The 21241-nt window shown below is 42.9% G+C and overlaps 1 protein-coding gene across 1 annotated transcript in view; it reads left to right on the top strand.

Moving 5' to 3' along the window:
* LOC132954227 (alpha-1,6-mannosylglycoprotein 6-beta-N-acetylglucosaminyltransferase B-like) overlaps positions 1-21241 on the top strand; it is a 73881-nt gene that overhangs the window by 25604 nt on the left and 27036 nt on the right. The window contains exons 4-8 of the mRNA XM_061026741.1: positions 634-743; positions 3753-3826; positions 4937-5104; positions 8264-8428; positions 13048-13217. Coding sequence (XP_060882724.1) covers positions 634-743; positions 3753-3826; positions 4937-5104; positions 8264-8428; positions 13048-13217 — 687 coding nt within the window. The remainder of the gene's footprint in view (positions 1-633; positions 744-3752; positions 3827-4936; positions 5105-8263; positions 8429-13047; positions 13218-21241) is intronic.

The following is a 21241-nucleotide window of genomic DNA, read 5'->3' as shown; positions in this document are numbered from 1 at the left end:
GTCCTGCGACCGGTTTTAATATGCCGGCTTTCTTTTCTTTTTTCTTTTTCTTTTTTTTTATCTCAACAAAGAAATGATCCGTCAGTGTTTTAAAGCTTTTATAGATTTCACGCCTCAAGTTCTCGACAATTAGACTTTCTTTCTCGACTCGACGCTCTCAGTGAAGGGTGAAAAAAAAACACCTTATTTGACTCAATTAAAGACGCTGTAACAGAAATTCAGCATCCTCTTTCTTTTTTTTTTTGGGGAGAATTAGGGGCAGTGGTGGTTCTAGACCACTTTTACTGAGGGGGCCAAACTGGGGCCAGTTGTTTTGTCAGAGGGGAACATTAAACCCAGGTGAAAAATAGACAAAGATGATCGCTTTAAAAAAAGAAATAGTGTGCCAAATAATAGAACACATCATCAAATAACATGATTTATATTTGATTCAGTAACAGAATTTAATACTAGATTGTGAGTCAAATACTGTTTATGTGTTATGAGGGGGGCTCTTCCTTTTGGAGGGGTGGCCACAGGGGGCACTGGCCCCTGTTGACCCCTGCCGAGAACCGCCCATGAATAGGGGGGAATTTCAATGGTTTTTGCTGGAACATTTGGAGACGTCGTTGTCTTTTGTGTGTGTGTGATCAGGATCCAGCCTGTAGGCCTGGTGGAGCGGATTCAGGCCATAGCGCAGAACATGTCTGACATGGCGGTGAGGGTGGAGCAGATCCTGCAGCGGAGCATGGCCAAAAACCGAGGTACGAGCACACACACACAGAACTTCATTTTGAATGAAATGACAAGTGATGGTAGATAGATAGATAGAGACTTTATTGATCCAGAGGGAAATTCAAAGCATCCAGTAGCAGGTTACAAAGACGTACATGACATGAAACATTTGTTACAAATTAACCACAAAACCAACGCCCCCCCTCCCCCCTCCCATACATATATATTAACCTGAAAAAAAGATTTAAAGAATACCTCTAGATGAAACAAACTTAAACTGTGCAATTAAAAATAGATTTATACAAGAAATGTTGTGTGTGATTTAAACAAGAACCTTTAAACAGTTGAAGAAAAAAATCTGTGTGAGAGAGCTGTCCAGGAGTTTGTAGTAACAGACACTTTGTCCACCAGTTGAAAATCAGCGCTGCATTACTTCCTGTCCACCCTCAGAGCTGTGTTTCTCGGTGCTGGTGACTTGTACTCGACAAACACGATCAGCTTGCTGAGGCCTTCTCCTTCCACAAAACATAATGAGTGCATATCTCTCCAGCCACCATTTTGGTTATTAGCAGGCTGATCTTCTCTGCTCTGGTATCATCACAACATCGTGTGTGTGTGCTGAGACCGCCCGTCTCCGCTGGTTTCAAAATCTGAATCAAAACATCTTAAACTAATCAAATCTGAACTAAAACATGGAAATTTAAACAAAAGTCAAAATGAAATAAAAACAAAATCTAATGAACAATCATACTGTTCTAACGTTGCTGCATGCTGCACGCTGCCCACACACTCACTCACACACACACACACACACACACACACCAGAGGAAAACCAAATATAGCGAAACCCTTCAGATGAATCCCTCAAGTCTTTTTTTAAATCCCTTTTCTATCTGATGACACTTTTCTCTCCGCGCCCGGCTGTCGAGCCGTGATCCAGCCTTTAGGCTTGAATGCACAATTCACGTCCAAAGCACACTTTTCTGGTTGATCATATAGAACATGACAAGACATTATTCACGGCACATTACCCGCTCAAATAGCAAGCAACTGTTGGTGTCAGGGTGGAGGAGCCCCCGTTGTTGCTGCCCTGTCAAACCCAGTCGACTGCAGGATGTTTAAATCATGATGATAAAGTGCTGCGTGGTTAATAGGACCCGGGCCTGTCAGCTTTTCTTTATTAGCCTTCATTCTTCAATTTCTCCATCTAGAAAGCGGGATTAAACAGTTCCTCCTCTGTATCCGCTGCGTTGCATTTAGAGGCTGAAATCTGAGCTTCTCATTAAGAGGCTTCAGATTATTTGTGCGTCGTCATTAGGACACGGCTGATGTGAACCATGGCTACGTTTTGACAGCGGGGAGCGGCACTTTTACCCGGTGAGAGGTCTGTTGTTGTCATGCTAATCAGACAGAAAAGGTGGGCAATTATCGGCCTGTGATTGCGCTCTCGGATGCTTGGCAGGATGCTCCTTTAATGAGGCTCGGTGTTGGCGTCGCCTTCAAGGAGGAGGAGAGGAAGAGAGGAGGAGGAGGAGGAGGAGGGGAAGGAAAGGATAAGAGTTGGCCGAGTTGCAAAAATAATTAAAAAAACAGGAAACATGGGGAGAAGCGAGGAAGAAATTGGGAAAGATTCTTATTTTTATGAATCAAACAAAATGTGATGTATTTATAGTAAATCCAGTGAGTGGGCTGGAACAGAGAGTCGACCAATCAGCAAGGGAGCCTGAGCTTTCACAGGAGCTTGTAAGCGAGCTTTCCTCTCTAATTAATCTGTGTTTGTCCGGAAGGCGTGAGGATATATCCTGTAATGTAAAAGACAAACAGTCTAAATGCCCATGTAAACACATTAATGGATTTTTTTTTATGTTTGACCAACAGGGAGTTATTAGTGAGAGGAGAAGGAGAGTGATTCAGAAGTGCTCGTAATAAATCTGTCTTGTATTGCATGCATGTTTTATGTAAAGTATAGTTAAAGCAGCCGGTGCAACATAACACGAGATAAATAAATAATAAATAAGTACAGGGAGGAAGTCACCTGTTACAGCAGCTGATAAAAAGATAGAATTAAAGGGACAATATGAAACGTTTCCACCTTTAAGTAGACGTCTTAAATGTCGATTTAATGGCAACAAAACGTTCAACAGCTGAGGCTAAGAGGAAGAGGACGGTGACGGATGAAGCTCAGAAGAGGAGAAGAGAGAGAGTGACCGAGCGAGAAGCAGAGTGTTCATCCCTGCAGATATTATTCAGAACAGATTGAGATTTGACGTTAGGCTGTGTCGTTATCAGAGTCATCTCATGTCTAGCAGATTTACCGGCTGCAGAAATTCATCTAACCAAAGTTATGTCTCAGGTTTGATACAAATAAATAGATAGATAAATACACCTGAAGCCTTGTAGGTCTTCAAGTTAGCTTTGTGAACTGTTTGAACTTTACAAACCTCTCTTATCTAGCCATTAATCCACAGCCTATAGATGTCATGGCAACGGTTGAATACACAGACACATACTCAACATGCAGATTGTGGGCTGAAGACGCTTGCAAAATCAAATCAGAATCTTCTCCTACTGTCTTTGTCGTCTTTGCCACTCTGTGTTTGTCTTCCCCTCTGAGACGACGTGAATATGTTAACAAGCTCAGTGTTACTCTACCTCAGAAGTAACTGGAATAAAAAACAACAACTATAGACTTTGTAGAATATTCACGTCTAAACCCTTCTTATTTAAAGCGTTAGTTTTGTGTTACTTAAAAAGGAACTTGTTCTCTTTGCGTCCTTGAGTTATCCAAACCGGTCGACGTTTCCTGCAAATGAGCGCCCTAAAGGAGAATATCATCGTATTGGAAGTTGGGATAAAAGTTGTTTAAAATAAAACAAAACAAAGAGATATATGTGGATGAACCTTCTCCGTTTGTTGTTATCTCCTTTCTCTTTGTGTTTTTTGTTGATGATGCAGTTTTTGTGCTGATGAGTGTGGTCTTTTTTGTCGGAGTGTGTTTACAGGTTTTGATAAGCACTCTGCATTTCTCTTCTCTCCAGTCAGGGACGGCAGCTTAGGACAATGTGATACTCCTAAAGACCCCCGTTATCCAGACTGTGCCAGCAAGATGGATGTAAGTCCTCATATCTCACTTAAGTCCAACACCTCGGCTTGTCCTTTCTCAGACGCTAACCTTGGTGCAACATAAATCAGGTGTTGTAAGATAAGTGGGGGAGTCTGAAACACAAATTGTTCTGGGTGACTTCAGAGAAAAAGAGATTTATCCACACTTCAAATATGCACAGAAGAAGAAAAACAATGAAGCATGTCGTGACCTTGCTTTTTCTAACAACGTGTGAAAATCTGTGAAGAAACAAATAAAAGATCTTGAGCTCAACATACAGCTGCAGGTAGGCGGTCTGCACACTGAACATGTATACCCAGATGGCTTATGTTTATTTCTAGCATCACAGTGATGTTTATGGATGAAGGAGGCATCTATAAATACGCCCATCATTCACACGCTATGAATGCGTCAAACGCCCGCCATATGTACTTATCAGGGACAGTTTTAGTTCCTGTGGGCTTCACAGGCACAGCCTTTTTCCCGACACTCTAACGGGCTGATTCAGATAAGTATTGGTGGAAGTGGAATTTACACATTTATTGTTATGTGCATTCTCGGAAAGTAGCACAATATGAAACAAAGGATTGGTTATCTGAGGTTGAAAGCGGGAAAATTATTTTTAATCCGTTCGTCTCTTTTTTTTCCAAGATATTTCAAAGGATCGGGTCTGTAAGATGGGTTATTTAAACATACTAGAAATCTTCTTACTTCCTTCGCTTCAGTTGCATGTTTTTAGTTATGTTAGCTCTTTCCAGTGCAGCAGCTGTTGCGGTTGCTAGGCGACAGGGTTGTTGTTTTGAAACGAACGGGTAGGGGCGTAAATAGCTGGTGCCTCAAAAGGCTGGTAAATAAAGTAATTTTTTTTCTATGCATGCTAGAGGCTTCAAATTAAAGTTGGAGTTAAAATATGAGAGTGAATAGGATTGACAGCAAAGTGCCTGCAGGCTGCTCTGAAATGCTTAACCTTCTGCCAGTTTTCAAAACAACATGACACGGAGGATGAATTTAAAATCGGGCCTCTAGTGCCACCTTTTCACATCTTTAGTTAAAGATTGCTAATAACGAGGTGATGCCCTGAGAGTATACCTGACATTTTTTTTAATCTTTGCCCTCCAGTGGATGCGGGCTCGTTGGACCTCGGACCCTTGCTACGCCTTCTATGGTGTGGACGGCTCTGATTGCTCCTTTCTGGTCTACCTGAGTGAGGTGGAGTGGTTCTGTCCCCCGCTGGCCTGGAGGAACCAGACTGCTACTCCCACCTTGAAGCCTCTGCCAAAGAAACAGGTAACATGATATATCAATATCAGCTTTTGTTTTATTCACCATCCACTTTATGACAATAACAAAAGGCGTCCCACAGGGATCATTTCTAGGTTCTGTCTTCTTTGCAATTTAAAGTAATACTGCATTTTCTGAGATCTGACTGTAGTATCTCTCTTTATGCAGATGATACTATTCTGTACTGCTGTGCTGCCTCTCTGTAAGGACCTGCAACCTCTTTTTGAAGGCTTTTTAAAATGCACTTAAAGCTCCTGTGAGGATTTTTTAGCTGGTTATTAAACAGGCTGAAGCTAATGTACAGCCTTTTTTTAAATTGTATATGCCAAAGATTCATCCTGGGACATTTTAAATGTGTCATGTAAAGCTCATATTGAAGTTTGGGGGGTTAAGTGCTGAGGGTTTGAGTTGAACCTGGGCCGTCTACTTTGGGGACTATAGCCTCTGTATGTGTGGCACGCAGCATAATCGCTAGGCTATCCCACGCCCCAACCTGATAGCTTTTATCAAGTATTTAATGCCAGCACAAAAAAACAAATCTCTGCCTTTTTTTCAAATGGGATATTGATTTCAACAGCCGTCCCCTTTCCATACTGAAAGAGCCAGAACAGAAAGATATTAGTATTCGGCTGGATAAAAAGCTTATATTTAAAAGCTTTATTGATACTTTAAGACCCTTATTTCTTGTTTTATTGTAGCTCTATTATGTCTGTTTTTATTCTGTTTGAACATGTTGTGTTACCACCTTGTCTGAGTGCATTACCTTGGGATTTAAATTATATATTTGCACATAATAATAATAATAATACATTGGTTTTATATAGCGCTTTTCTGAAAACTCAAAGACGCTTTGACAAAAACATAAAACAATAAAGCAAAACAAAAAACGACCCGGACAGTACAACAAAGAAGTAATGTGGGGGGGAGTGGGAGTTAGTGGTTGTAGGCAGTGATGAAAATGCATGGAAGTCAAATGTTTGCCTATGTTTAAAAAATGTGACTATTAAGTGCTTTCTATTAAATTCTAACCCAGAATGCTTATACAACTTAGTGACTGTGGCTCGATTGGAAGAGTGGGTTATCGATTAACCGGAAGGTCAGGGAATGGATCTCCAGCAGCCACATGTCCGATGTGTCGTTGGGCAAGAAGACACTTAACCCCAAGTTGCTCCTGCTGCTTTGGGCGGCGGTGTATGAATTAACTTAACATAGCAGCCTCTGCCATCAGTATGTGAATGTCAATGTGTAGGTCTGACCTGCGGTGTGAAAGCGCTTTGAGTAGTCAGAAGGCAAAAAAATGTCCATTTACCATTAAAGCAGAACACTCATTACTTCAGTTTTTTGATCAGTAGCTCCTGAGTCTCTGAATACAGCCTCTCTGTCTTTCACTGTCAATCCTTGCTGCATCATTTGATTTCTAATTTCAGCTCCAACACATGACGCTAACAATCCCTCCTCCATCCCTATCTCCCTGTTTCCCTCCCTCCCTCCTCCTCTTCCCCCCCCAGAGTAACGCTGCAGCCTGCGTGGCGGGCCCTGATGTGAATTCATTCTGCAGCTCTACCGTCTGCACTAATTGCACGCCTGTATTCACCGCGTCTCTGAGTCTAATCCCGAGGCTTCCCCTGGGTGCTCTGCTTTTTTGCTGTGCCATACAGGAGTCGCTCTTGAGAGCAATAACTCACCTGCATTGTGCAGCGTACAGTACAGCTCTGCATATTGATTTTGTCTTTGAGAGGATCACAGAGAATCTTACTTTCTTTTTAAGAGTGTGGGTGTGTTTGAGAGGCGACAAGCAGTTTTATGTTCATCAGTTTCTTATGTGTGTTTTTATAAGTCCTCAGTGCGTCCCTCGGTGCAGTGACTCCATTGATTAACACCCCCATGCTGGTTTGTTGTGCTGTGAAGCGGTGATTACAGCGAGCAGAGGAGGAAATGTAAAATGCAGACAGACTATTTATTAAGAGAAACCAGGAATCACTCAGTCAACCTGAAAGTCTCATGACACAAATAGATAACAGGATGTAAAGAGGCTCTCGATGCAAAGGGATAATGTACAGAGAGCTGGTTGGTTAAGACAGAATGGATCCCAAATAGACTGATGTAGCATCCTTACTGGAAGGTACACCTTGAAGGGGTTTCTATCACCTGTAAGAAACTTTTACTGTAGTCCAACAAAGCAAATCGAATAAGAGAAAAAGCAGAAATAAAAGTCTGAAAAATCCTTGAAAATCAAAACAATGAATTACTGGAACAATTGTAATTGTGCATTGTAGCCATTCATCTGAATCAGTTGTTGATGTTGCTTCTCTTTTCTTTCTGCATCTTTTCAGCCCAACACAGTCAAGGTTTCTGCCTCCTCAAGGCACTTCTCTCTTCTCTCTTGTCACTGTAACTTTGCTAGATGTTACCTAGGGCTTTCTTCATGGTGGATAAATGTTTGGTCTTTGTAAATAATTAAATAAAGAGCACTGACTAGTACTGCTCTTTCTGTAAAGTGTCTTGTGACAATATTTGTTATGATTTGGCGCTATACAAATACAAATTGGTTGATTGCTTGATAAGGTTGGAGCTGTTTCCAAGGCGACGGTTTAACTTTGTAGTCTTCTTGAAATGAGCCATTAAAACTGAACTTTTACTGTTGGTGAAGTAAGCTGAAGGTGAACGAGACTGCATGAATCACTGCGACACCTGTTAAACTCTCATGGCCGTTTGCCCTTTCCCTTTTTTTTTTTTTTTTTTTTTTATGAATCCAAATAGTTTTTAATGTTTACTACGTGTGTCTCCTCTTCAGGTTAGTTGATATTCATGTCGTCAAGCTCTTCTGCTTTGTTAATCTTTTTGTTCTTTATGATTGAGCCACAGTCGCTAACGGCTCATTACACTGATTACAATGAACTGGATGACTTTAAAGCGCCGCTGAGGAATTGTTCAGCTGGTTATGAAACCGACAGAAATTAACACTGATGCTTCTTTATGAATGACGAAGACGAACCAAGACCGTCTGATTCAAAATGGACTTTTTCAATCTGTGAATTTGTGTGTAGATAGTTCCACAAAACAACAAATAATAACGTTCTTGTTGTAGTTTTTTAGGCTCAGGAGAAGTCATACATCTGAATACCAGCCTGTTGTTGAGTATATTATTTTTTTGATGTTTTTCAGGCTGTTTTCCAGTCGGACGTTGGGACTCTGCTGGAGCAGGTCGGCACTGGGAAAGAATCCCTGAGCTTCATGAAGAGACGCATACGCAGGCTGGCCGCTCAGTGGGCCTCTGCCGCTCGCCGGCTGGATGACAAGCTCCGACACCGCTGGAGAGAGCAGAAAAGGGTGAGACGGCATAAATCTGCTGAAGGATAAAAAAAGAGTCTGTGTTGTGTGGTTTCATCTTTTCAAAGTGTCGAGGTTGTTGCATCTTGATGAGCCAGCAGAAAGGGAGGTCTCGTAGTTCAACTGGTTCTCTTTCTTTTTGTTTTTTCTGCAACTCGGCTCTTAATTTGATGTAAATCCATCTGTTCAGGCAGTCGAAAAACCACTTAGTGCTGGATGCTCGGGATCAAACAGTTTCTGAGTAAAAAACCAGACAGTCCTTAAATGCCTCCATGCTACGCTGCCAAGTTACCAGAACAGCTGTGACATTTTGTTTCACTAACATTTTTCTTCTTTGATCTTCGGCTGCTCGTCGTGAATCGTTGTTGAGTTACAAACTGAAGAAGAGATGATGATGGAGAGCCGCTGTAGCAGGCATTGATTGGCTTTGGTGTCACTTTCACTGCTGACATTTTAAAGGGACATTTCCACCAAGTGTCAAAGGGCACGATGCGGATACTGGAACTGACATGTGCTTAAATGGCAGGACTATCAGGTTCCTCCAGGTGGGTGAGTTAAACCTTTACATGCTGCAATAACTAACTCTAGTACAGCTGGCTCAGGCTGCACGTTCATCCTTTGACAGTGGAGATTCTAGAGTCTGTGTGGGCCCTAGGCAAAAATAAGAGAGCGCCACAGGAATGAGTCCTAAAACCCAGGACTAAGTTAGCATTTGAGCGCCATGGGGTCTAACGTCTAAAAGTCAACGGGGATTTTGAATGTGTTTGTGGTTAGACGCATGAAATAAGGTCTGTGGTTAACACAAGCTGAAGAGATGTTGGTGTTTTGTTAGACCACATAAACTACGTTAGGTAATACCTCCACTTGTGAAGTTTGAAGTTTTTACTCGTCTTTAAAAAGGCGGTTGCTAACAAGTGGCTAAATGTGACTACAGTGGTCGTCGGGGACATTAAACGTCATCACGCCGGACACAGAGGGCGGGAACTCTCTCACTAGTCGGAGATGTCTCCTGTAGGTTTAATCTTTAGGTTAAGGTGAATATTATGTTAGTGAACTATTTATTAAGCTACGTGGATTAGTTTATCGGAGATCGTCTGAAGCGTAACGCTAGTGACGTCACAATCATCCGACCGCGGCGTAGTTAGCTTGTAGCATAACGTTAGCTTTTTACTTCTGTCGGCCGCATTGACGCTTCAAACATCATAAAAATGGCGTTCATCTGTGAAGATTATCCTGCTGATCAAAACGCCTACGCTTCAGAAACGTGCGTTTGCCACAGAGATTATTTTCTGTAATGATCCAAAATCCAATGAAAACATCCCATAGGAGGATTCTGGTCAGACGCCATGGCGATGCTACTTCAGGGTTGGCCTATATAAATACGTCATGTGATTTGTTCTCTATTGGGGGGCCCTCTAACCGACGTCTGCCAGAGTCCAGACGATTACTCCTCCTGTAGTTGACTTTCATTGGCAAACTTTTGGTTTTCACAGCATTAAAGCTGCAACGCTTAGCAGGACAACGCGACTGAGTGCTGTCAGATGGGTCCCCCTTCGGGTGATTTCCGACTGTCATTGCAAAATTTGCAAAACTGCTGCTCTGGTTTAAAGTTTGTCAGCCCTCGGGGGGGCCCCCTTGCTGGTCTGGCGCCCCGAGCATGGTTGCCTGTCTTGCCTGTTGACAAGCAGCGCCTCTGAGTTATTGTTTGCCTTTCTGATGCTATTTGGATGATGGGACACAGATTTGTTTGGTTTTCTTCTGTTGGCTGCCAGCAGTCTTCTTCTTTTTTTTGTTTCAGGTGTCAAGATTAAAAGTAGAGTAGATGGGGACACAGTGAGTAACTCAACCAATCAATAAAGTGAGCTTGTTTCAGACCTGAGTGTGCTTTTCTAGTTAAATTTACTATTTCACGGTCACTTTCTAAAATTCTAATAAAAGTTTAATTATTGCCAGTGACTCATTTTCTCACAGATGAATCAGGTTGTACACAAAGACTGTAGATAAAGAAGGATGAAGCCTCAGGGATGACACCCATTGGTAACTGGAGGGTTAAAGTGCTCGTTGCAGTTTCAGGGTACAGATAAAGTACAGATGAGGCCGAGCAACTTCTGCAAAATACGAACATACCTGGGGCCACAAATAGGATTTATTGATAACATCAATTTATCGCCCAGCCCTAGTTGTGACCCAGACCATAGACCTTTCCCCGTCCGTTATTTACATTACTGAAACCCCTTAAATTAAAACAACAAATTGACTCAATTCCCCGACAGCTGAGACTGAACTAAGCTGAAAAGCTACAGAGCTGAAACTCTAAAGTCTCAAATCAAACCCGACAAATGAAATGAATGACTTTGTCGAGTTTTTCTTTAAGTGAAAGAGCTGACGGCGTCCTGGCGTTCTGCCCTGTGTGTGTGTGTGTGTGTGTGTGTATGTGTGCAGGTTGATCCGTTTCTTTCTGCTGAATAAATCAAAGCTTAGAGGCTGTTCTGTAAATAACATTACACTCTTCTCAAATGCCTTTTTTTTTTTCTTTCTTTTCCCAGCGGGGAGAGAGAGGGCTTTGTTTATTGTAATGGTGTGTTTGACAGTAATGGCATCTGTCCATTAAGCGTTCCCTGCAGGCCTCCCTTCAATCACTGACACGCTGAACGCAGGAGAGGAAACAGAAACTTCTCGAGAACAGAGATGTTAACGTGGAGTCTCCTTCTAATTCACTCCTTGTCTTTTCTCTCTGCTGATGTTAGTGTGTGCTCCACTTTGAGCACGTCAGAACCTCTTAATGTGATGTTTGAGTCACAGATGGACATTTTTCCATCTGCTCGTTCTCTGCCCTGAAGCAAAACAACGTTAGCACCGTGACTCACTTGTAACTGGCATGATGAAGAAGGTAAACATGATGCAATCACTTCCATCTCAGTCCAGCTGAGATGCAGCGTCTTTCATCTGCTCTGGAGATCCTCTGTGTTCTTCTTAGAGAAGGGAAGAACAGCCAGGAATTCATGTTCTTTGTTTTTAATTTATTTATTTGAAAAACGATACGATCTCTGTTATTTTAATGATCTCACAGAACCCAAAACATTCACATCTTTTTCATGAGACAGGTTTTTAGGAGGCGAATGAGTCCATTAGACAAACTTCTGCACAGTCTAAATTGTACAAATACATTGGAAACGTTTCTGTAGCCAACTGTTGCCAATGTTTTTGTGCAATTTAGACACTCTGTCATGGAGGCCGCCACAAAAGATACAGGGCATTAAAATCATGGACTTTAAATTTGAATTGACAAAGCCTGAGTGACGTCACCCATCTGTTCCTGCAGGGGGCTCCGGAGGCTCAGCAGCAGCAGCCGCCATGTTGGAAATCCTGTCTCAGCCTAACTTTCAGTCAACCTAACGACAAGCTGAGAGCTGGAGATGAGGCGGGTTTTACGCCTCTTGATGAACTGTTACACCGCGACTACCTGTCAATCAAGTCAGCTACACGCCTAACTATGAATAATACTTAATGTTCATAACATCAAAACCGAGCAGTTTAAAAAAAACAATCACCCCCCGTACAGTCTGTGCCAGTGATGACAAGAACTATTCAGACCTATTTGGTTTTTTGAACCAGGCTGTAAAAACTGACTTTTTTGAGTGGGTGTGTATGTGACTTCTGATGCTTCTGCAGCCAGCCTCTAGTGGACACTCGATGAACTGCAGGATTTTGCACTTCAGCATTGACTTAATTTTCAACACTGGAGGTTGCTGCTTGATTAAAACTTTAAAATTACAGATTTCTCTGGCTTTGATAACTGTTTGAAATATTAGAGGGAATGTGAATACTCAAAAACAACAAAAATATATAACATAGGTTTAGTCAGTTTTTAATTTTATTTAGATGTTTTAGTGTAAAAAGTCTAGATATTCAACTTTTTATGGTATGAAAGGAAACATGAAATTATTTTAGAAGTTTCACAGACAGAAAAACAGAATCCAAAGACGTCTGGAGTTCCTGTCCCAGATGTTGTTGAACAGGATCCTGTAGATCATTATCGTTATCTCGAGCTCTGACTCCCCCCTGACAAATGGAAGTACGGTCCAGTAGATGAACGAAATAATCTTTTTTTTTTTTTTTTTTTCACACAAAGTAATTTAGGAATAGATTAAAATGCTGCCATCTGTTGAAAAATCTAATTCCATTACATATTTAACAGCCCGGGAAATTCCATCCTTCCTCATCAGCAATTAAAGCGCTCGGTTATCGCTCCGCATATCAATCAGCCGTCAGCAAATCAATTTGTATTTCAACTCCAGGCTCAGTCGATTGTGTTTCTGGGGAGATGCGTTGGCGTGATACGCCGTCACTCTGCTCTCCTGGTTTTCATGAGATACTAATTTAAAGTTTGTTATCACTGATCCATGCCACATATCTGCACATATTCAGTTATGAATCCAGTGTAGCATTGCTCCTTTGAAAAAAACTCAATTATTCTTCATGCAGGACTGGATTTGTCTGGAAATAAACTCCTCAAATTGCTGTAAATAATGACTCATTCTCCACAATAAGCTTTCATTGCATTAACTAAGAACATGCTGCTGTGCGCTAAACTTCTCCATCAATGTGTCTCTCTTCAGATTCTGGTCCACGTGGGCTTCCTGACGGAGGAGTCTGGGGATGTGTTCAGTCCCAAGGTGCTAAAGGGGGGTCCTCTGGGTGAGATGGTGCAATGGGCCGACATCCTCACCGCCCTCCACGTGCTCGGACACGACCTGAAGGTTTCGGTTTCTCTCAAGGAGCTGCACGGGTACGTTCAGATTTGACTTCTCTCTCTCGCTCTCTGAACTTGTTGTTTTTTTAAGCTGCAGGCAGAAGAACTGCGGGCAGAGAACAATACTCTACAGGCTCTGAGATATTTATTTCATCCAGTTTTTATGAGAGACTTTGAGCAACTGTGCAGGATCATCTGTTGATTTATTAAAGACACACACACACACACACACACACACACACACACACACACACACACCCTGCTACCAAGTAGAAGCATTCATAAGGTTATTAAATTAATCAATTAAATGTTCATTTAGGTAGAAAGAAGATCATCCCAAATAAAAAAATATCCCAAAAAATGGGTCATAGGTTGATGTTTTGGATCTCTATGAAATGATCGGGGTTGTCCCCATACCAGAATTTCAAACTTAGCTGTTAATGATGATACAGTAAAGAAACCATGGCAACAAAAAGAAGTTCAAAGCTTCTACTTTTCAAAACCAAATCGAACACAAAACCGACATTGATACATTCCAAAAACCACATGTTTTAAAGGGAAACAGAGGATGGAACATTTTGCCGACCTTAGAAAGGATTGCTTTTATTCTAAACCACGAGACGCAACCATATCTAAAATCAAGCTGAGCTAACAAGCTAAGCTAACGCTAATCATGGCAGCTTCTGAAGCGTGAGCAACCATAAATTCAAGATAGAAAAGATAGAAAGAAGTGTCCATATTTTAGATGTGGATGGATTTTCTACTTGTTACAGATGCACTCCTTCTCAACATGTTAAATTTGCTTGCTGCATTTGCAGATGTTTTTCTTACTACAAGAAATTCAGGCTTAAATTTCCTCTTTTTAAATCTTGAAATAAGATGTTTATGTGGACCTGTCAGGTCAATGTGATATTCTGATCGGAAAGCAGACGAATATGTTTGCTAAGAATAAAGTTTTTTGCAGTGTAATTGCCAATATTTGTGTCCATGTTGTAACAACTGTCCTTTTTGGTGTTTCTTCGTCGGACGAGAGGAATGCATTGTTGTCCATTTTGTCCGCTCTGCGAGTGATCATCCTCCCTCACGCTGTTTTTCTTGCTCACCTTTCGGCCTCACACTGATAAGCCATCCCTCCTTCCTGCAGAGTTCTGTTTGAGCCTGAAGGCTTGACAGAATCCCCCCACCGTTTGCTCGTCTCCTTCTCCGCTGCAGCTCACCGACTCCGGAGTGATAACGGGGGCTTGTCGCTTGTCATCACAAACATAAGTTGCCAACGCCAGTGGCCACATGTACACACACACACACACACACACACACACACACACACACACACACCGTGCCTTCCAGTCACTCGGAGCAGATGGTTTCATCCATAAATGTAAGACTTATTGATTTCCACGCCGGTGAGGTTGCAAAGCGGAGGACTTCAGAAAGAAGAACCGGTCCAGTCATGCGGTGGTTCTGCTGCTGGCTTCACGCAGGCAGGGGTCGAGGAAAATGATGGTGCACAAGACGAGATGTGTTGTCGTTTTTTTTTTTTTTTTATCAGGCGGTGGGTGGTGTGAAGCAGACGAGCCGATGATAATGTGCGCTTGTTATTGAGCACTGGATCTGTACAGAAGGAGAGGTGAGGGCCTTGATGAGTTAGAGCAGAGCAGCCCTCTTTGATCTGGAAGCTCAGGCTGTGCAGAAAAAAAACGAGAGTCTGGGGAGATCAGTGAGGTGGGAGAGATGTAGCAAGGGGGGGGGATTCTTCTTCTGGCCGTGTTATTATTTAGCCCGCTAATTGGTGTCACGGTGTGTTGACTCATTGGGAGCATAACTGGAAATGTTTAGAAAATTGCAGACAGAGTTCTGACTCATAGACTCACAAAGAAACAAGGGCCAAGGTGTGTGTGTGTGTGTGTGTGTGTGTGTGTGTGTGTGTGTGTGTGTGTGTGTGTGTGTGTGTGTGTGTGTGTGTGTGTGTGTGTGTGTGTGTGTGTGTGTGTGTGTGTGTGTGTGTGTGTGTGTGTGTGTGTGTGTGTGTGTGTGTGTGTGTGTGTGTGTGTGTGTGTGTGTGTGTGTGTGTGTGTGTGTGTGTGTGTGTGTGTGTGTGTGTGTGTGTGTGTGTGTGTGTGTGTGTGTGTGTGTGTGTGTGTGTGTGTGTGTGTGTGTGTGTGTGTGTGTGTGTGTGTGTGTGACGGCTGAGATTTTATTGGTTTATGTACATTTATGAAAGTATGCAGTGGTTTCCTCTGGCGCTGATATCGGTCTCTATTCATCAGGAAATGAAAAATTCAGCCTCAGAGAAAATCTAATGGAGAGCTGAAATTCAAGCCGAGCCTTTTATCGAGCTGCGGCCATGTTCCCTCTTTGCTTGAAGCATCCACCAAACACACCAGAGTGTTCGATTCTCGCTCCTTTTTTTTATTTTTTATTATGACTTCTTAATGGCAGATGCTGAACATGCGAGAACCCCTTCTCTCCCCCCTCCCCCCCCCCCCCCCCCCCCCCCCCCCCCCCCTCTCTCTCTCTGTGACCATTAATGACAGAAAAAGAGGGAACATTTCTCTCCATCCTTTTACTCTTACACTCCCACACGCTGTTAAATTGACAGATCGTTATGTGGGTTGTGCTCCCACAGATTCCCTCCAGGCTTGTATCTATTTACATTTCCCACTCTTCACTTTCCCACCCAGGCTTTTGAAAAGGAGCTTAATATCACTGAATGGCCTGCTGTGGCGCTTATAAGGGGGGGGGGGGGGGGGGACAGGATTGTGGATATGTTTGACTTTTTTTTTTTTTCCCAGACAGACAGATTAGCCACACCAGGAGCTTAGTTACAGTGCCGAGTCAAGCTGTTGGTTTGCAGCAACATAATTGCCTCTAATGGGCAACATTCACGCTCTCTGGCGGCTTGGTTCAGTCGCCGCTTTGGCTGCCATCTTCCTTTTTGCTGTCCTGGGTAGACAAATCATTTATGCTCACACATCCCTCTCTGAGCCTTTTCTCTGCTGCAGGATCTGGAGCTTCTTCTTCTTCTTCTTCTTCTTCTGCTTTTATCTCTCTACAAGAAATTTCTCTTTTTCCACACATTGAAGTATCGTCAAGCAAAGCACCGATCAAACACTGCAGTTGTGATTTTAATTATTCACTGTCACAAGTTTCCAGTTATTTTTAAATTAAAGATGCTGGTCATTTTTTTTTAAAATCTTGTGTATAACTTTCCTTCACTTCAAGTTTTTCAACTGCGTTGCAAGGCAGAACGTTTTATTCAAACACGGTGCTCAACAGATGGAGCAGATGGTTGTGCAAGGACTGTTTTCACCGTGCAGCAGCTCTGCCTTTTGTCTAAATGTAATATTCATTTGATTATTTATCAAGTACAGAGCAGCTCCATGGTCATTTTTTTGTATTTTTTAAATGATAAGATTCTAATGTGCAGGAGTTTGAAAGAATGCTAGTTTACACTCATGATGCTAAAGAATGAGATACGATTTGACCTCACACAATTAATTTAATTTAATCGTTTATTTGAATCAGGGACAGTGTACAAAAAAAAAAAACATTAGTCTCAGAAGAGAAGAGATGCTTTGTACCAGATTTAGCTAGCTAGCTCATTTCCATCTGTTGTCCCTGGGCAGATGATGGCAACAGAAAAACAACAACATGATTCAGCATATCCTGTTGTTTTGTATCAAATCGTATCGATGTGACACGATAGGATAGGATACGGCATGACTCACTATCGGACACGTTAGATAGGATACGATACAAAGCAAGCCAGAGCTGTACCCACTTTTAATTAGTATCTTAAAACTTTATTTTAAACTGGTTTAAAACATTTGTATTGTTGTACATGTATATTAATGTATCCTCATGTAGTGTTATGGGTTTGATGTAACTGAAATGTTGTACGTTTTAATTTGTTTGTTTACACAAAGGCCCAACTGGGGACACGAGTTGGAAATTAGCAACAGCTGTATGCAGCACATCAGTTTCATGCTTTGTATTGAAATTATGTTAAATTGCATCGTCCCTATTAAAATAAATAAATAAAATACAACATGATGGTGCAACTCGATACATTATGATATGTGGAAGAGAGACAGGAAATGTTAAGAGGAGAGAGAGCGAAGGGGGTGACTTGCAGCAAATGGGCCGAGGTCGGATTTGAACCCACGGCCACTGCAATGTACACGGGGGCGAACGACATAACCGCTAGGCTATCGGCGCCCCAGAATTGCACTGTCAGTGTAAAGAGGTTTGCACGGCGACATTGTCATCGTCTGAAATCACCAGCCTTTAGTAGTAACGCCTCAAAGAGCTGCTCGCGTGTCTGCAGACTCTGTTGTTGATTTATTGGCGTAGGCTGTGAAATTCAAAACACATCTGCTCTCGTCTTCTTTGACATCTTGCTTCTCTGCGGGTTTTTGATTCAACACTGGAAGCGAATCTCTATTTAATCTTTGCAAACGACCTTATGTGGAAGCGCTCAATAACCACTTTCCATGCTTTTTGTTAACCGCTGCACCGACTGAAAGTATATCAATTAGTCACTTCCATGAACACGACCTTGTTGCATTGTTATAAAGTGAATCAAACTGTGTGGAGTATGAAGAAGAAAAAAAGTACAGTCTTTGGACCCTCATGTCTCCTGTTCTGTAATCTGTAAAGTCGAGACTCCGGGGGCTGTGACATCATATCTGTCAGCACCGGCGGCACTTGTCGCACGCTTCCTATGCAAGAGCAAGACAGCTGTCACTTCCTGCCCGGGGGATATCCCACTCGCCTCCCCCCCGATTGCAACACGGATAATTAGCCGGCGACAGACCATGCTGTCGCAACACCTGAAGAGATGTGGATGGATGTAGGGAGAGAAAACACAGGCGGGGGAGATAATAATGAGGAGGGCAGGATAGCTGCAGCCTGTTCTGTCAGCAGAGTGCAGAATGAATGCACACACACACTCTGCTGCTGCCTCGAGGACGCGCTGGTGATGTGATCGAAGGATATTCTGCAGAAACCCTGTGTATTAGTCTCAAAGTGTCCAAACCCCACAGGATGCAGAAAAAGAGTACAGCTTCTTTTTACTGCGCAATTCTGCAACTGCTGACTGGCAAAAGGGGCTGGCTATAGGTGACTGGTTGAAGCAGAGTTGTGGAGACTGAACAGAGGTTGGATTCTAGCACATGACAAGGCCTTTAAAGCGGACTGGGGTTTCCTTGGAGTTGGACTTTTTTCTGGTGAAGCATTGACAAGAAGAGTGGCTGTAATAAAAAACAGATTAGAAGGAACACAGAGCTGCGATCCTAGAGCAGGGAACATGGCGGCACAGCAGGATCCCATCTTTAATGTCCGCTGGGCTTCTTTGGGGGGGGCATCAGGCCGGGCACATTTAAACAGGTTAATTCCACTTGGCGTTTCTTTCTACAAACGTACAGACTCATGCAGGAGCCGTGTGATCCATCACCGGGAGAAGTGATCTAATGGATGCAATGGACATGGACGTGCAGGGTTTCTGAAAGTGAACAACAGGAAGCATTAAAGCTCAAGCACAGAGCCTCGTTATGCTGCCAATCTGAGGTCGTGCTGATGCTCCCTCTCGCCCTGCAGCCTCTCTGCTTACTGTGCTCCGTTTCTCTGCTTTTAGAGGAAAGAGCGAAAACAGCAGCGTAGTTAAAAATAGCCGGTGCAGACCGTCAGTGACGAGGAGTTTGTCTATATAATTGAGCTGAACAATACAGTGATGTATGGTGCAATCTACTACAGTGTGGTGTGTGTTAGTATAGATTTCTTTCGAGCAGTAAAGTTGCATATCTCACCCTGAAGTTTCTGTGTTGTCTTCTGAAAAGCTCCAACAAAAAAGCTGGACGTTTGAAGGACCAGAAAAAAAAGAACATTTCTCATAGTGAAGAATATTTGAGAGTAAGGAGCAGGGCGCTCGAGTTCAAGGACTAATTCAAACTCAATGGTTTGTCGTTGTGTGTGAGCACAGATGCAGAGTTCACGTCCAATCTTCGGTTTATCTGGTAACAAAGGTACACGGGTAACAAAGGGTTAATCTAGATGTCAAACACTCAGTTCAAACTAATGAAGAGATGAGGCAGAGGGATCGTTACACAGGTGAGCTTTTTTGGCCCTGAAGCTCCGCCCGTGCAGGTGACAGTCGGGTCGAGGAGAGTCGGGGAAGGAGGCGGGATTTCCCACAGAGCGAGGTAGAGGGCAGTCATCTTCTGCACGTAGTATACTGCCCACACACACACACACTCCAATTAGTACTCTTCTCTTCAGTATGAAGACATTTGACTGCATTAAGATCAAATAAAGTCCTCTTGTGTTTCTAACAGCCTACAAAGAGCTTCGAGAATAGAAATGGGAAAGAAAACATGAAGGAGCTTCTGATTTTGTGCTTCACTCCCTCTAACAAAGTGAAAAGCAAAGATTTATTTTGATAAAGTAAAAAAATAATGAGCCCTAGATCCTTTTTTTTCTTCTTCACTTTTACGCAGCTGTTAAACCCAAAAAATATTAGACAAGTGCTTCCACTTTTTGCGAGCTGTCTTAACAGGAATCGGAGGCAGAAAAACTTCACATCAAAGCAGCGCATGAGCTCTATCTGATCCTAACAGTGCCAACATCACACTTTTTTGTCTCCTCACCGCCATCCCGCTGTCTCAAGTAGCTGATTAGCATGCCAGACCGCGCCTGCCTCTGCTTCACAAACAGTGTCGCATCAACTCTCCCCGGCCTGCCCGTGTCAGTCTCCTCACGCTGAGCGCCCTCTCTGCAGGCCTCAGTAAACTCCTCGCCGCCCCCCCAGCCGCAGCCCCCTCGCGGGTGCCTGGGAATCTGCCCCAGCCAATTCCCCTCACTGCTGGACATGTGCAGCCTTCCTTTAAGAAGTAATGCTGTGTGACTCTGGAGTCTCTTACGCTCATTTGTTCCTCGGCTTCTCCTCTTTTTTTCCCCCAAACTGGTGAGCTGCCACGGTGCCATCGTCCAGCTGTGGAACATAAATTGTGCCCTCAGGTGTGTTTTTTTGTCTGGAAATGTACGCGAGTGTAGCAGCTTCTTCTTAGTCTGTGCAGTGTAAGGGAGTGTTTATGTGTGTCTTAAATCATATTGCAGCAGAGCAACTTGTCTTCAACCTTCCCAAAAGAGAACATGTCACTCCGCTCTTCCTCTCCCTCCTCTGGCTCCCAGTTTCTGCTCACATCAGATTTAAAACTCTGCTGCTCGCTTACAACAAGGCGACAAAAACGTCTCCTCCTTACTTTAACTCTCTGATCCAGGTCTACCCCCCCCCCCCCCCCACTACGCTCTGCCAATGAAAGGCGTCTGATCCACAACAGGGCCCCAACACTCTAGCTAGACTCTTCTCCTCTGTCGCCCCCTGCTGGCCGAACGAACTACCAAACTCCATTCGATCTGCAGAGTCCCTCTGCACCTTTAAGTAAAAGCTGAAGACCCAGCTCTTTATGAACACCTACGACCTTAAAGATGATGATATTTAGGATGTTTTTGATGCTGGTTAGAACTCTCAAGAACAGCTGTCCATGTTGTGCTTTACCTCTGGTCACTTCCTGTCAGCACCTGTTTGTCCGATCGGATCGTTTTTTGCTTGTGTTGTACTTACTCTCTGATGTTGGTCATTTTGGATAAAAGTGTAAATGAATTATAGAATATTGCTGACACCAATTTCCCACAAAGTAATCTGATTGGACGAGAGGCATTCAATGAGTGTTGATATTCAGCACAACAGCAGTGGGCGTCTAAACGCTCGCTCTTACTCTGTTTCAGCTAAGGACCTTTGAAAATCTGAATATGTTGGTACCTCAGAATCAGGAAGGACACCAAAACAACTGTCAGCAGGTTTCTTATTCACCGGTTGCATGATAAACAGAAGCATATAGATGTGCAAAAAGTGTCATAAATATAGGGACGTTATTCTGATTTTGACAACAGTCTAGTCATAGTCAAGTTGAACATCTGTAGTCATGTTTGTGAAGCTAAATAATTAATAAAATAACCAGAAAACATTCAGTTAATTGCTGATTATTAATTACTAATGGACG

Source organism: Labrus mixtus, chromosome 20 (genome assembly GCF_963584025.1).
Source record: "Labrus mixtus chromosome 20, fLabMix1.1, whole genome shotgun sequence".
Taxonomy (NCBI): Eukaryota; Metazoa; Chordata; class Actinopteri; order Labriformes; family Labridae; genus Labrus; species Labrus mixtus.
This window is presented reverse-complemented; position numbering and strand designations above follow the sequence as displayed.